This window comes from Camelus bactrianus, chromosome 11 (genome assembly GCF_048773025.1).
Source record: "Camelus bactrianus isolate YW-2024 breed Bactrian camel chromosome 11, ASM4877302v1, whole genome shotgun sequence".
Taxonomy (NCBI): Eukaryota; Metazoa; Chordata; class Mammalia; order Artiodactyla; family Camelidae; genus Camelus; species Camelus bactrianus.
In genome coordinates, this window is record NC_133549.1 from 83892490 (window position 1) to 83910114 (window position 17625).

Below are 17625 nucleotides of genomic sequence, written 5' to 3' on the forward strand. Positions count from 1 at the left end.
CCATTTTCAATTTTCTCCCTTCCTGCAGTTTTGTGCTTCCATCAGGTGTCATTTTGTAACTATAGTATTTTTTTGTCTGTACTGTTGATAATTTTTCAGCCTTTATTTGGAAAATATATTCATTTCAGAAGAATATTTTTGCTGATTTGGAAATTTCTGGTGGCATTTTTCCTAGCTCTTTAAAATGACTTTCCATTTTGATTTTCTCATTTATGCAAATTTCCTATTCAAATTTTTATGCAGTGCCTTCTCACCTTCATAGTTTCTATTGAAGTGTTTGCTGTCAGTTTTGTTATCAAGATGGCCTGCCTTTTCCCCTCTGATTAATTTATAAAATTTCTGTATTAGGGTTGGGACTTCTTTGTCAGACATATGTATTCCAAATGTTTTCTCCCACTCTGTGTGTTGCATTTTTATTCTCTTTGTCTTTTGATAAGGATAGGTTCTTAATATTATAGTATTATTAATATAATTTGTGTGCTGTTTAAGAAATCTTTGCCTGTCTTGAGGTCATAAAGGTATGACCACTATGGCATTTTCTAAAATTTTTATTATTTTACTTTTCAAATTTAGATCTATATATCATCTAAAACAGGTTTCTGTTTACACTGAAGATAATAATAAATGCTTATTATAATTAAACTAGCACCATTTATTGAAGTGATTATCCTTCTGTTACCCTTGTCATAAATCGAGTGACATATACATATGGGTCTGTTTGGGGACTTTTCTTCCATTCTGTTGATAGATCTGAAAATTTTTATGCTTGTATCACAATTGTGGTACATTGGTAATTAGACTTGATATATGATATTTCTTCTGGCTTACTTGTTTTCTTCAGGATTGTTTTGTCTTTTCTTACCCTTTGCATTTTCACATATTTTAGATTTAGCTTCTCTGGGATTTTGTTTGTTATTGCTATGAATTTGTATGTCAGGATGGAGAGAATTGATACTGTTATAATATTGAGCTTGCCTATCCTGGAATTTGTTGTATCCCTCCATTTATTCGGGTCTTCTTATTTTTCCTTCATTATGTTTTGTAGTTTCCTTTGTAAGAGATTTTCGTATTTTTCATTCTATCATTAGTTGTACCTTTAAAAATTTTAATTTTCTGAAACTTGTTATATTGAACTTGTATCCAGTTTCTAAAACTTTTATTTTGGATACTTTTGTTTGGATTTTCTGTGTATATGATTGCTTTGCTATATTACTCTAAGAACTTTGAAAAAATGTTGAATGAAATTGGAGATAGCAGGCTTCCTTATCTTTATCCTAGTTTTAAGTTGAACACTTTCCATATTTCACTATTAAGTGTGAAATTTGCTGGAGGTATTTGTAAAAATCCTTTATCACACTGGGGAAATTCCTTTCTATTTCCAGTTTGCCAGGAGATTTTTTTTTAATCATGCTTTGCTGTTATCTTCTGAGTTAGTCATGTCATCATCTCTTAGTTTTTAAAACTGTTCTTTCCTATATTTATATTGCCACCTTTCAGAAGAGTCATTGATAATCTTCATGACTTAATTTTTCTCTGTAAGCTAGTTAAGAAGTGATTTTTTCCTCAGCTTTCATTCTTGGTTATTTTCACTCTCAGTGTTCTGAAAGCCTTCTGATTCATTTTCAATGACTTCAAACACTGCTGAACTATTAATGTCTATAAATCCTTATTTTCACACTAGACCTCAGTGTTATGCTTCAAATTTATTATAGTTAAGACATATCTTGCTAAAATACAGTGCCAAATCTATTTTCTCCTCATGTTCCTGGCTAACTTTGCAACTCTGGTATCTGTACAGCTATTCATGCATATACCCTATGAAAACACATCCTTTTGGCCAGTGAATTGGTGACCACATTCTGTTGCTGTCTGTTTCCTTTTATCAGTGCCCTGTTTGCATCCCAGTTTCTACCTGAGGAGTTTATGTAAGTGGTGTTGTTTGGTCTTTTAACTTTCCCTTCTCTTTTAAGGAAGAGAACTGGTTCTGAAATAAAAACCTGGTCACATAATTTCAGTATATCCTCAGATCTCTTCTTTGGCTCCTCTTTCTCTGCAACAGTGATTCCTAAAATAGAAGCATGCACTCTGATGATACCAAAAACAATTGAGTATCTTCTCTTATATAAGTTCTACAGACATGCCAATATGATAGTTCTAAAATCTTTCCTGTCTCATTTTCTGCACATCCTCATTATTGTGTCTCAATTGAAGGATTAGAACCTAGACTATGTATTGTAGTGAAATAAAATATTAGGCTGTTTTCCTATATTTTTGAAATCTAAGAATAAAACTAAGATTCATAATAAATTTATTGTTAGTTTATTTCTGTAATTTATAAATATATACTTCTTTAGTGCTCAAAAATATTCTCTAAGGTGGAAAGTGATCACACAGTTTGCAGACTGTTGGTCTAAAGTTACTCTGTAAACTATTCCTTGAATATCTCCATGGTTCTTTTCCTTATCACAGCTCCAGGCTATAGTTTCAACTCCTCTTGTGCTGTTTGACTTTTGCTAATTTCCCGAGGATGTTAGGAGGGCCCCTGCCTTTGCTTATAAGATGGCCCTGGTTCACGAAGAACAGAGTATTACTCTTTATCTAACAGCTGTTCTTCCTCAGGGACGCTCAAAATAGAACTAATTTTGCTCCTCATTTACTTTAATCTATTGTGTAAGTACTTTAACCATAGCGCTTGTAACATATTATTGCATGTTTTCTTACCAGATTATATGCTGCTTGAATACAAGACAATTTTTATTAATCTTAGTATTTCTAAGAACTAGAATACTTCCTGGTACATTGAGAGGACTTCATAATTAACAATTAGTGCAATGGCAGAATATTTCTACTCTGATTTCTCATCTTCCTCCAAAGTATAAAGCAAAACAAACATTCTGCAAACCAATCTGGTAATCTGTAGACAGTAATCATGGTAAGGATTTGTTTCCATACATGTCACCTTAATTCTGATTATTTCAAATTGAACAGAAATTCCAGGGATCAGTATCATTTAAGGATGTGACTGTGGGCTTCACCCAGGAAGAGTGGCAACACCTGGACCCAACTCAGAGGTCCCTGTATAGAGATGTGATGCTGGAGAACTACAGTAATCTTGTCTCAGTGGGTAAGGTCTGTTTATTATGTAATTCCAAATGGCATTTAAATTTCTTTTAATTAAGCATATAGACACTCAGTAGAGTATAATGATATTTAAGATAAGAATTCAGGAATCAATGTTTATTGGTCACTTTTGGGCACCATGAAGATACTTATGTTTACTTCTCCAATGAAATGTTCAACAGCATCCTTAATTGAGCAGCTCCAGAAGCTCCCTCTTTTTTCAGAGCCCTGAAGTCCAGGCCACTTGGTCCAAGTCCTAAATTATTTTGCTTTAACAGGGTATTGTATTACCAAACCAGAGGTGATCTTCAGGCTGGAGCAAGGAAAGGAACCATGGATAATGCAGGAAGAATTGCCAAGCCACAGCTTCCCAGGTGAGTTAATGTGTACTGAACAAGTGAACATCACGAAATTTATTATTTTCCTGTTTAATCCAAGTTTGACAGCTTTGAAATGTTTTTGAAGAATATCACTTTAGAGGTCCTAATCCTTAGAGATGATTTAAAATACTAATTTTTGAACCAAACCTCCAGATTGCACTTTTACAAAAATGTTCTCCTTTTGATTCACTTTTTGAATATTTATCATTCTTGGATTTGTCAGTGGTCCAGTTTTTGCCCACTTGATCTTTACAGCTGTTTTTCTAGGTTACTCTGTGATTCTGAAAGCAATTTCAGTTACCTACCTTACTACTCTCCATTGCTCTGCATTCCTGCTGTGATTAGCCAGTCTTTCATAAACTCACTTTTTGACTCAAGTAATTTTTGAGTACATGCTGTACTCTAAGAGCTGAGGGTATAGTAGTGAAAAAAATCGTGTATTTTAATGAGTTTATAGAAGTAGTGCTCATGGCCAAAGGTACATGAAAAGATGCTCAAGCTCAGTAATTACCAGGGAAATGCAAGTCTGAACCACAATCACGTCACACCAGTTACAATGGCCAGCATCAAGAAGACAAGAGCATGTGTATTGTCAAGGATGTGGAGGAAAAGGAACTGTTGTACACTGTTGGTGGGAATGTAAGTTGGTTTAGCCATGATGGAAAACAGTATGGAGGTTCCTCAAAAAATTAGAAATAGAGCAATCATATGATCCAGTAGTTCTACTTTTGGACATAAACCACCCCCCAAATTAAAACAGTGTATTAAAGAGATACATGCACTCTGTGTTCATTGCATCATTATTTATAACAGCCAAGATACAGAAATAACTTAACTGCCCATCAACAGATGAATGGATAAAAAAGACGTAGTGTATGTATATGTATACAATGGAATATTCAGCCATGAAAAAGGAGGACATCTTGCCATTTGCAACAACATGGATGGACCCTGAGCACATTATGCGAAGTGAGATAAGTCAGAGAAAGACAAGTACTGTATGGTATCACTTATTTACAGAGTCTAAAAAAGCCAAACTCTTAAAAACAGAAAGTAACATGGTGATTACCAGAGGATGAAGTTGAGGAAATAAGACATGCTATTTAAGGGTACCAACTTGTAATGAGTCGTAAATAAGCCTTAGAGATCTAATGGGCAGTATAGTGAATATAGGCAATGATATTATGATCATCAAATTTGCTAAGAGACTAGAACTTAATTATTCCAACTACTAAAAAGAAATGATAATTATGTAATGACAATGGTGCTAATTATCACTACACTGGCAATCATAGCATAATTTATAAATGTGTTAACATGTTTTACACCTTAAATTTACAAACTTATATGTCAAGTATATTTTAATAAAAATGAGTAGTGTTTTCATTTACATTTCCTTGATGATGAGTGATGTTGAACACCTTTTCTTGAGCCTATGGGCCATCTGTGTATCTTCTTTGGAAAAATGTCTATTCAGATTCTCTGCCCATTTTTAAATAATCAAGTTTTGTATTTTTTTGCTATTGAGTTGTGTGAGTTTTTTTCTTAAATATATTTTAGATACTAACCATTTATCAGTTATATGGTTGTAAATATTTTCTCCTATTCAGTAGGTTCCTTTTTCATCTTGTTGATGGTTTCCTTTGCTGTACTGAAACTAAAAAGTTTGATGTAGTCTCAAGTGTTTATTTTGCTTTTGTTGTCTTTGCTTTTGGTTTCAGATCCAAAAAAATCATTGTCAAGACCACTGTCAAGGAGCTTACTGCCTGTATTTTCTTATAGGAGTTTTATGGTTTCTGGTTTTATATTCCCATCTTGAATCCATTTTGAGTTAGTTTTTGTATATGGTGTAAGACAGTGGTCTGGTTTCATTCTTTTGCATGTGACTTTCCAGTTTTTTCAACATCATTTATTGAAGAAACTGTCCTTTCCCCATTGTATATTCTTGGATTCTTTGTCTTAAATTAGTTGACTCTGTATGCATGGGTTTATTTATGGGCTCACTGTTCTGTTCCATTGATCTATGTGTCTGTTTTTATGCCAGCACCATACTCTTTTGGTTATTATAGCTTTGTAATAAAGTTTGAAATCAGGAAATATGATACTTCAAGCTTTTGTTCTTTCTCAAGGTTGCTTTGGCTAGTTGGAGTTTTTTGTAGTTCTATACTAATTTTAGGATTGCTTATTCTATTTCTGTGAAAAATGCCATTGGAATTTTGAGAAATTGCTTTGAATCTGTAGATTGAATTGTGTCATATTAGCAGTATTAATTCTCTTGATCCATGAGCATTGAATAACTTTCCATTTATGTCTTCTTCAATTTCTTTCATCAGTGTTTTATAGTTTTTAATAAGCAGGCCTTTTACCTCCTTGGTTAAATTTATTTTTAGGTATTTTATTCTTTTTGATAGTTTTAAATGGGGTTGTTTTCTTTCTCTGATAGTTTGTTATTAATGTATAGAAATTAAACAGATTTTTCTATGTTGATTTTGTATCCTCCAACTTTACTGGGTTTGTTTATAGTTCTAACAGTCTTTTGATGGAGTCTAGGGTTTGCTCTGTGTAATACTATGTAATCTGTAAATAGGACGGTTTACTTCTTCCTTTTTTGATTTGGATGCCTTTTATTACATTTTCTTGCCTAAATCCTCTGGCTAGGACTTCCAGTGTGATGTTGAATGAAAGTATCAAGAATGAGCGTTCTTTGTCTTTTTCCTGATGTTACAGAAAAAAACTTTCAGCTTTTCACCATTGAGTATGATTTTAGTAGTGGGCTTGTCATATATGGCCTTTCTTATATTGGGGTGTTTTCCCTCTACCCACTTTGTTGAGGGTTTTTTTTTTTTTTATCATGAATGAGTGTTGAATTTTGCCAAATGCTTTTTCTTCCTCTATTGAGATGATCATTGATTTTTATCCTTTATTTGTTAATGTGATGGATCACATTGATTGATTACCAGATACTGAATCACCCTTTCATTCCTGGAATAAATCCTACTTCATCATGGTGTATGCTCCTTCTAATGTATTATTAAATTTAATTTGCTGATATTTTGTTGAGGATTTTTGTATCTTCATCAGGGATTTTGGGCTTGTAATTTTCTTTTCTTCTGGCATCATTGTCAGGTTTTGGTGATAGTAATGCTGGCCTTTTAAAATAAATCTGGATATGTCCCTTCCTATTAATTTTTTGGAAGAGTTTTGAGAAGAATTGGTAATAATTCTTCTTTAAATGTTTGTTAGAACTTACCAGTGAAGCTGTGTGGTCCTGGGCTTTTGTTTGATTACTGATTCAGAGTTCTTACTAGTAATTGACCTGTTAAGATTTTTAATTTCTTCCTGATTCAGTGTTGGATGTTTCTAGGAATTTTCTGTTTCTTCTAGTTGTGAACTTTATTGTGATAGATTTGTTCATAGTAGTCTCTTATCCTTTGTATTTCTGTGGTGTCCGTTGTAACGTCTTCTTTTTCATTTTTGGTATTATTTGAGTCCTCTATTTTCCTCCATGACTCTAGCTAAAGGTTTCTCAATTTTGTTTATCTTTTCAAAGAACCAGCTCTTAGTTTCATTGGTCTTTTTTGTTGTATTTTTAGTCCCTATTTCATTTATATCTGCTCTAGTTTTTTTGTTATTTCCTTTTCTACTAATTTGGGCTTTGTTTCTTCCTCTTCTTCTGGTTTCTTTAGTTATGAAGTTAGTTTGTATATTTGAAAGTTTTCTTGTTTCTTTCTTAATGTGAGCATTTATCACTATAAATTTCCCTCTGAGAACTGCTTTTGCTGCATCCTATGTGTTTGGTATATTATACCTACATTTTTTTTCTGCGAGTTCTTTTTGATTCATTCATTGGTTGTTCACTAGCATGTTGTTTAGTCTTCATGTATATGTGAATTTTGCAGGTTTCTTCTTGTAATTTGTTTGTTTGTTTTATATTGTGGTTGGAAAAGATGCTTCTTGAATTTATTAAGACTTACTTTGCGGTCTAGCACATGATCTATCTTGGAGAATGTTCCTTGTGAAAAGAATATGTGTTCTGTTGCTTTTGGGTGGAATATTTTGTGTTTATCTATTAAATTAATCTGATCTGATGTGTCGATTAAGACCAGTGTTTCCGTATTGATTTTCTGTCTGGATTATCCATCAACTAAAGTCTGGTGTTATTGTGCCCTGCTATTATTGCTATCAGCTTCTCCCTTTAAGTCTGTTAATTTGCTTTATATATTTAGGTGCTGTGATATTGAGTGCATAAATGTTTACAAATGTTATATCCTCCTTTGGTTTGAACCCTGTATCATTATGTAATGACTTTCTTTATCTCTTACTATAGTCTTTGCTTAGAGTCTATTTTGTCTGAGATAAGTTCCCCAGCTTTCTTTTGGTTTTCATTTGCATGGAATATCTTTTTGCATCCCTTCACTTTGTCTGTGTTTATCCTTAACATCTCAAGTTCATCTCTAGGCAGCCTATGGATGGATCTTTTTTTTTAATCCTTTTATCCATTCTATGTCTTTTGACTAGAGAATTTAGTCCACTCGTATTTAAATTATTGATTAATATGTACTTATTGCCATTTTGTTAATTGTTTTCTGACTATTTGTTATTTATCTGTTTTGTTTTTCTTCTTCTCTCTTGTTTTGTGACTTGAAAGTTTTCTATTATGCTTTGATTTTTTTTTCTTTATTTTTTGTGTATCTAGCAGAGGTTTTTACTTTGTGATTACATGGAAACTTACTTCTAATACCTTATAACAGTTTAAGTTGACAACAAATTTGAACGCATTCTGAATCTGTACATTTTTATTCTCCCTCCCCACATTTTATGTTTTATATCTTTTTCCTTGTGTATCTCTTAACTAATTATTGTAATTGTTATTTTTGCTACTTTTGTCTTTTAACCTTCGTACTATATTTATAAGTGATTAACCTTCCATCTTTACAGCATTAGATTATTCTGGATTTTATTATATATTTACTTATACCAGTGAGATTTATACTTACATATGTTTTTCTGTTACTAATTGTGTTCTTTCATTTCAGCTTAAAGAAGTCCCTTTAAAATTCCTGTAAGGCTGATCTAGTGATGATGAACTCCTTTAGCTTTTGCTTGTCTGGAAAACTCTTTCTCCTTCAGTTCTGAATGACAGCTTTGCTCAGTAGAATATTCCTGATTAGCAGTTTTTTATTTTGTTTTTCTCTCAGCGCTTTGAATGTATCATACCACTCTCTTCTGACGCACAAAGTTTCTGCTAAAAAACAAGCTGTCATCTTATGAGGGTTCCCTTATATGTATCATAATTTTCTGTTGCTACTTTTAAGATTCCCATGTCTTTAACTTTTGACACTTTAATTGTTATATGTCTTGTGTGAGTCTATTTGAATTTGTCTTCTTGTGAAATCTCTGTGCTTCTGGGAAATGGACGTCTGTTTCCTTCCCAGGTTAAGAAAGTTCAAGCATTATTTCTTTAAATAAGTTTTCTGCCTTTTTCTCTCTCTCTCTCTTCTTTCTCTGGGACTCCTGTATTACAAATGTAGGTCCGCTCAGTGTTTTCCCATGAGTCTCTTAAGCTATTGGCACTTTTTTTCATTCTTTTTTCTTTTTGTTGCTCTGATTGGATGAGTTCCACTGCCCTATCTTCAAATCTACTGACCTTTTCTTTTTGCTTCATCCAGTCTGCTCTTGGACTATTCTAGTGTATTTTTTCAGTTCCGTTATTGTAGTCTTCAGCTCTGTGATTTCTGTTTGGTGCTTTCTTCTATTTTCTGTCTCTTCATTGAAGTTCTCACTGTATTCATTCATTCTTCTCCGAATTTTGGTGAGCATCTTTATGACTTTTTTTAAAAAAATTTTTTATTAGGTAATCACTTATCTACATTTCATCAAAGACTGAGGTTTTTTATCTTGTTCTTTTGTTTGTAATACATTCCTCTTTTTTTTTTTTTCATTTTCCTTGAGTCTCTGTGATGTTTTCTTTACATTAGATAAAATAGCTGCCTTTCCTACTCTTGAAGAAGTTGCCTCGTGTAAGAGACATGCTTTACCTTTTAGCCCTGCCTTAGCGCTTGGATGTCTCTCAAAACTTTATTATCTAAACAACCTAATTTATTTTTAGTGGCTCCCAGTATTTGAGGTTGTTCCAAGACCTGTCAATGTCCCAGAGCAGAGGGTCTCAGTCAGGATCTAGATTAATGCTGACTGGAAGCCAGACTCTCAGACAGTATCTTTCAAAGCATGCAAATACATACTTCTGTGGGACCACAAGTATAAGTCCTGCTAGCCACCAGAGTCAGGAGACCTTAGAGGTGTCTCTTGTGGTATCAGTGGCAGCAATCAGGGTGCCAGACGAGTGTACTGGTTCCTTTCTAGAGGATACTGTGAGCTGCAATGAGGCAAAGAGAGAGTGCAAAGAAGGCCCCCTCCAGGTGGAGTGAGTCAGAAGGAAAGCACAAAGTTGCAGTTCATTTACCATTTTCAAATGATAAACCCACCTTGCATTAGTGGACCAAATTCCACATTGTCATTGTATATAATCCTTTTTATATGGATAAAATTTGATGGTGTTGTGTTGCGGATTTGTGGGTTTTCAATATTCATAAGATATTGATCTTAATATTCTTAGATATTAATCTCCAGTTGTGTTGTCTCCTGTTTGATTTTGGAAGCAGGGTGATATTGGGCTCATAGAATGAGTTGGAAAGTGTTCTTTTCTATCTTTTGGAGGAGTTTTTGAATAATTAGTGTTAATTCTTTGCTGAATGTTTAGTACAGTTCACCAGTGAAACCATCTCAATCTGAGCTTTGTAATGAAAAGTTTTAAAATGACAATTTCAGTATTGTTACTTCTACAGCTTTTTTCAAGATTTAAAATTCATTCTTAAATCAGTTTCTATAATTTTGTTATTCTAGGAATTTTTGCATTTCATTAAATTTATCTGATTTATTGGCATGTAATTGTTCATAACATTTCCTTGTTATTTTTGTTTTCATATAGAATAGTAGTTTTATAATGTTAGTGTATTATATCCCTAGTGTATATATCATCTTTCATCTGTAATTTTAGTAATTTCAATCTTCTGTCTCTTATTTCAATGTAAGTCTAACTAGAGGTTTGTCAGTTTTGTTGATCTTTCAAATAATTATTTATTTTCTTTCTGTTCTCTGTTTCATTAATTTTTACTCTAAACTGATTTCCCTCCTTTTGCTTGTTTTGGATTTGTATTGCCTTTTTTCCCTATTGTTCTAAGGTAGAAGGTTAGCTTATTGATTTGATTGCTTGCTTGTTTGTTTTGGAGGGGTAGGTAATAAGATTTATTTATTTATTTTTATTTGCAGGTATAAATTACCCTATAAGTACTGCTTTATGTGTGCTTCATAATTTTGGTATATTTTGTCTTCATTTTTACTCATCTCAAAGTATTTCTCTAATTTCCCTTGTTAATTGCTTTTTTGACCCTTTTTTTTTTTTTATTTAGGGATGTATTATTTAATTCACTCCCATTTGTGAATTTTCAAAATTCTTTTGTATTACTGATTTGTAATTTCCTTCCAACATGCTGAGGGAATGTTTTTACATTTATTCTGGGAAATGTTTCATGTGTTCTTAAAGAATGTGTATTCTGCAATTTTTGAGTGTTTTGTATTTGTATATGTTAGCTCTGGTTGCTTTATAGTATTATTCATGCCTTTTTTTTCTTGATTTTTCTTCATAGTCTGCCCAGTTGTTTTATCCATTACTAAACGTGGGGTATAAACGTCTCCAGTTATTGTTGTTGTGTGTATTTTACCTTTCAGTTCTGTCAGTATTTGCTTCATGCATTTTGAGACTGTTGTTCACAGCATATATTGCTTAGATTTATGTCTCCTTTATCAGTTAACTCTTTATATAATGTCCCTCCTTATCTCTAGTAATATTTTTATGTTGAAGTGTATTTTGTCTGATATTAGTATAGCAACCCCAGCCTTATGGATGTCGTGTACTTGTTATATCTTTATTTTTAAACTTGCAACCTATTTGTGGCTTTGAATATAAAGAGTATCCTTGTAGACAGCATGAGTTTGGATTTTCACGTTTTTTTTTCAGTCTGGCAGTTGCTGCCTTTTTATTGGATTTTTAAGTACATTTCAAGTGTCTGTTATTATCCGTATAGTTGAATGTGCACCTGCCATTTTACTTTTTTGGTGTTTATCTGTCTTGTGCCTTTTTGATCCTGTATTCCTTTTATTACTGCCTTCTTTTTCATTAAGTGAGTACATTTTAGTGTAGAATTTTAATTTCTTTAATGATTATTTTACTTAAAAAATTATTTTCCTAGTAGATGCTATAGGATTTAGTTAATAAATCTTAACTTTTCAGAACTGACTTACACTGTCTTACCTCCAGTGAGATATAGAATTGTTATTCATGTATAGCTCTACATTTTCTTCTCTATTTTTATGGTATTACTTTTGTATCTAGTACATGTATATGTTTAAATTCCAATAATACATTGTCATAAGTATTGCTTTATGTAATTTAATGTGCCTAAAGGAACTGCTATAAGAATGGATATCAAGTCTCTATTTATAGTTTCTTATATTTACTTGCTTATTGCCATTTCTGCTTCATTTCATTTGTTCCTGTGGATTCAAGTTACCATCCAGGGTCATTTCCTTGCTACTGTATAGCTTTATTCCTGTCTCATTGTGCTTTATTATCAAATATAATACACTTTTATATGTTACCAGCCCAACAATACAGTACAGTTACATACATATTGGTTTATTCATTGCCTTGGTAAAATTGTTAGGAAGAGAAATATGCCTTTATACTGTTTTTTTTAAATTACATAGTAACTCTTACCTGCAGTCTTTCTGGATTTGAACTAGTGACTGAGATCATTGCTTTCAGTCTGAAGAATTTATTTCTTGTAAGGCTAGTCTACTGGCAATGGATTCTTTCCAATTGTTTTTTGGTTTTGCTTTCTTTTAGTTTAATCTGTGGATTTATTTATATCATCTTCAGTTTTGAATATTTCTGCTACTTTGGTTGGCAGATTTTTTTCCCCTAGCACACTGAGTATGTCATCCAACCTCCTGGACTCTGTTGTTTTGGATGAGAAGTGAGGTGTTAATCTTCTTGGAGATCCCTGGTATGTTAATAGTTGTATTTCTCTTGATGCTTTTGAGGTTTTGTCTTTTTTTTTTTTAATTATTTTTACTATGATGCATCTTGGTGTGGATCTTTATGTTTATCTCACTTGGAGTTTCTCTTGTTGAATTTGAAGATTAATGTTTTTCTTTAAATTTGCAACATTTTTGGTATCATTTTATTGACTATTTTTTCTGCTCCTTGCTCTTTTTCCTTCCCTCCTGTTACTCCCATTATGAATGTTAATGCAGTTAATGATGTCCTGCATTTATTTGAGGCTTTGTTCATTCTCCCCACCCTACCCCCATCACTTTCTCCCTCTGTTGTTTATATTGCATTTTGTCAATTAACTTATCTTCAAGTTCACTAATTCTTCCTATAAACTTCAATCTACTGTTGAGTCCTTCCAATGAATTTCTGTTGCAGTCTATTTGTGATTTGTATGAGAAGTCTCATGAAGTGGAGCATATGTATGAATAAACAGGATACACCAAAAGGCAGTGTCTTCACGAAGCTGTTGGTCTGGCTGCTTGGTGCAATCTGATGTCCTATAGTAGTTAGTGGGTGACTAAGACCCATGTCCTCTTTGGTGACAGCTGCAGCAAAACCAGCAGCAGCAGTGCAGTGGTTGCAGATCCAACAGGGAATCCATACTGGGAGGCCAGCTTGCTTGTTTTCCCTTGAGCCTGTCCCTTTGGCACCTGTATAAAATATTAACTTTCTAGGTTAAGTACTGGTACTACAACTTCTGGGACTCAGGCTGTAATTGTAGTTGACAAGGTATTACAAGATAAAAGCATACTCTTAGACAGTGCATTAAGGCATACCAGGTAGGTACTAGAATTCTTCAGAGTGTAGACTTTCTGGTCTTGAAAAATTCTGCCATGTTGCAAAGTTTGTATTGCAGTCTTAGAAATTAGATTTGATCAAAAAGAATATTATTTTCAGGTGTAATTTTGGATGAACCAACTATGAACAATGAAGTTAATTTTGAAATTACTTTCTTCTATTTGAATATGTATCATTGGATTACGTAAACAGATATTTTGAATTATATACAAAGTCATGAAGCCATTTTTGATTTCTTGTACAAATTACAGAAATGTCAGAGGAAACATTAAAATGGCATTGTATAAATTTGTATTTAAAATTAAATTCATGGACAACCTAGAAAAAATGGAAAAATTCCTAAAAATGCATACTTCCACAAGACTGAACCAGGAAGAAATGGAAAATATAGGGAGAAGGTATAGCTTAGTGGTAGAGTGCATGCTTAGCATGTACAAGGTCCTTGGTTCAATCCCCAGTACTTCCATTAAAAATAAATTTTAAAAATCCAAATTACATCCCCCCAAAGTTAAAAAAAATCTATTTAATAAAAAAAAAAAAGAAAATATAAACAGACCAAATACCATTAATGAAATTGAATCATGAAATTTAAAAACTCCCAATAGGACTGGATGGCTTCACAAGTGAATTTTACCAAACATTTAGAGAAGATGTAACACCTATCCTTCTCAAAATATCCCAAAACATTATAGAGAAAAGAATGGTTCTGAATTAATTCTGAGGCCAGCATCACTCTGAAACCAAAAACAAGCAAAGATATTACAAAAGAAAGAAAATTATGCACCAATATCACTGAACAACATAGATTTAATAAAGTCCTCATCAAAATATTAGCAAACTGTATTCAAAGCATGTTAAAAGGATCTTACCTCATGATAAAGTGGGGTTTATTCCAGAAGTGCAAGGATGTTTCAGTATTTGCAAATCAATCAATGTGATATAGCACTTTAATAAATTGGACAATAAAAATAATATGATCATTTCAACAGATGTAGAAAAGGTTTTACAACATTCTACATTCATTTACAATAGAACTCTCAACAAAGTGGGTATAGACTGAATATACCTTAACATATTAAAGACCATGAATGATGAGCCCATGGCTAACATATTCAATGGTGAAAATCTAAAAGTATTTCCTTTAGGATCAGGAACAAGACAAGGATGCCCAGTCTCATCACTTTTATTCAGTATAATTGAAAATCCTAACCACAGCAATCAGACAAGAAAAAGAAGTAAAAGGAAGACAAATTGGAAAGAAAGAAGTAAAACCTGTCACTGTTTGAAGATGACATGATACTAAAGATAGAAAATTCTAAAGGTGCCACCAGAAAACTACTAGAGCTCATCAATGAATTTGGTAAAGTTGTAGGATACAAAATTAGTAGAAATCTGTTGCATTTTATACACTAACAGCAGACTATCAAAAAGAAGAATTAAGGAAATCATTGCACCAAAAGTGAATAAATACCTAGATGTAAATCTAACCAAGAGGTAAAAGACTTGTACTCAGGAAACTATAAGACACTGATGAAAGAAATAGAAGACCATGCAAACAGATGGAAAGATATACTGTGCTAACAGATTGGAAGAATTAATATTGTTAAAGTGACCGTACTGCCCAAAGTAATCTACAGATCCAGTGCAATCCTTATCACAGTACCGGTGGCATTTGTCACAGGGCTGGAACAGACAATTCTAAAATTTGTATGGAAACACAGAAGACCCCAAATAGGCAAAACAATCTTGAAAAAAAGAAAAAAAAAACCCACAAAGCTGAAGGTATCATGCACCCTGATTTCAAACTGTACTCCTAAGCTACAGTAATTGAAACAGTATGGTACTGGCATAAAAACAGAAACATACATCAGTGCAATAGAATAGAGAGCTCAAAAAGGAACCCACATTCATGGTCAATTAATCTGTGACAAAGTAAGCAAGAATATCTAGTGGGGAAAAGAGAGCCTCTTCAGTAAGTGGTGTTGAAAAAACTGGACAGCTATATTCAAAAGTATCAGTCTTGCTTGTGTTTTCACACCATGCACAAAAATACATTCAACCTGGATTAAAGACTTAAATGTAAGACCTACAAGTACAGAAGAAAATGTAAGCAGTACTCTCTTTGACGTTAGTCTTAATATTTTTTTGGATAAGTCTCCTGAAGCAAGGGAAACAAAAGCAAAAATGAAAAAATGGGACTGCATCAAACTAAAAAGCTTTTGCACAGTGAAGAAAACCATTATCAAAAAGGCCACCTAATGAATGGGAGAAGAGATTTGAAAGCCATATATTCGACAGATAATGTCCAAAATATATAATGAACTCATACAAGTTGACATCAAAACCCAAACAACCCAATTAAAAATGGGCAAGCTACTGAACATACATTGTTCCAGAGAAGACATACAGATGGCCAAAAGGCATGTGAAAAGGTGCTCAATATCATTAATCATAAGGGAAATGCAAATCAAAAGTACAATGACATAGCCCCTCATATCTGTCAGAATGGCTATGACTGAAAACACAACAAATAGCAAATGTTGATGAGGATGTGGAGAAAGGAAATCCTTGTGCACTATTAGTGGGATTGTAAATTGGTGTAGCCATTGTGTAAAACAATATGGAAATAACTCAAAAAATTAAAAATAGAACTACCATATAATCCAGCAATTCTACTTCTGGATATTTATCCAGAGAAAATGAAAACACTAATGAATAGATACATGCACCACTGTGTTCATTGCATTATAATTTATAATAGCCAAGATATGAAGGCAAGCTAAGTACCTATCAATAAATGAGTCGACAAAGAAGATATGGTATATATAGATAGATGCGCACGCACGCACGCACACACACACACACACACACACACACACACACACACACACACACACACACACACTACAGCAGAATATTACTCAGCCATATAACATGAAATCTTGCCATCTGCAACAACATGGGTGGACCTGGAGGGTATTATGCCTAGTGAAGTAAGTCAGAGAGAGAAAGACAAATGCCATATGATTTCATTTATATTTGGAATTTTTAAAAAAGCGAATGAACAAATGAAATAGAAACAGTTATATAGATAGAAAAAGATGTACTTGCTAGACGGAAGGGAAATAGAAGAAAGAAATAAGTGAGGAGATTGAGGTGCAAACTTCCAGTTGCAAAATAAATGAGTCACAGTTATGAAGTGTACACTGTGGGGAATATAGTCAATAACTATGTAATATCTTTGTATGGTGGTATAATGTAACTAGGCTTATCATCCTGATCAGTTTGAAATTTATAAAAATATTGAATCACTAGGTTGTGTACAGGAACTTAGTGTTGTAGGTCAATTATATTTCAAAACAAAGAAACTCCTAGAAAAAGGGATGAAATTTGTGGTTTCCTAAATTGGGGGTTGGGGGAGGAATAAGGATGAAGGCAGTCAAAAGGTACAAACTTCCAGTTATAAGGTAACTAAATACTCAGGATGTAATGTACTATATAATAAATATGATTAAAACTGCTGTATGTTATGTAAGTTGTCAAGATAACAAATAAATCCTGAGTTCTCATCTCAGGAAAAAAAAAACTTTTAATATATAAAATTAAATTCAGATTTACACGTAACTATTTTGAAGAGTTAGTTTTAGAAAACTGTTTCTCAAGAGCTTTGATCTCTATGTAGTCTAAAGTCTATGTTTTGAAATAATATATCAGCAATTTGAAATGTCTGTTTTGCAGTTTGTAAGTTTATATTGTTAGTCCTCTATCACTGTAGTACTTATTAATAATGTTTTATAAGTAATAGAATATTTTAAAGGAAAAGCATAATTTTAATACCTTTATACTGTGGTATAATTTTTTGGGTAAGCAGCCCCACATTTTGATTTTGCACTGTCCCCCATCAATTATGCAGTCACCCATGCCCTGTATTTCAAAACTAAATAAAAACCTATATGATCATCTCAACATATACATAAAAAGCATTTGACAAAACCCAGAATTCGTTCCTGATTAAAACTCTCAAATGAAGAATAGAAGGGACTTTCATTAATCTGATAAAGGGCATCTTATAGAAAACCAGTTAATATTGTGCTTAATACTTAAAAATTGAATAGTTTTTTAACAGTACAGGAACAAGTCAAGGATTCCACT

The 17625-nt window shown here is 32.9% G+C and overlaps 1 protein-coding gene across 1 annotated transcript in view; it reads left to right on the forward strand.

The window, feature by feature from the left end:
- ZNF33B (zinc finger protein 33B) overlaps window positions 1-17625 on the forward strand; it is a 42987-nt gene that overhangs the window by 14692 nt on the left and 10670 nt on the right. The window contains exons 3-4 of the mRNA XM_010949418.3: window positions 2989-3124; window positions 3399-3494. Coding sequence (XP_010947720.2) covers window positions 2989-3124; window positions 3399-3494 — 232 coding nt within the window. The remainder of the gene's footprint in view (window positions 1-2988; window positions 3125-3398; window positions 3495-17625) is intronic.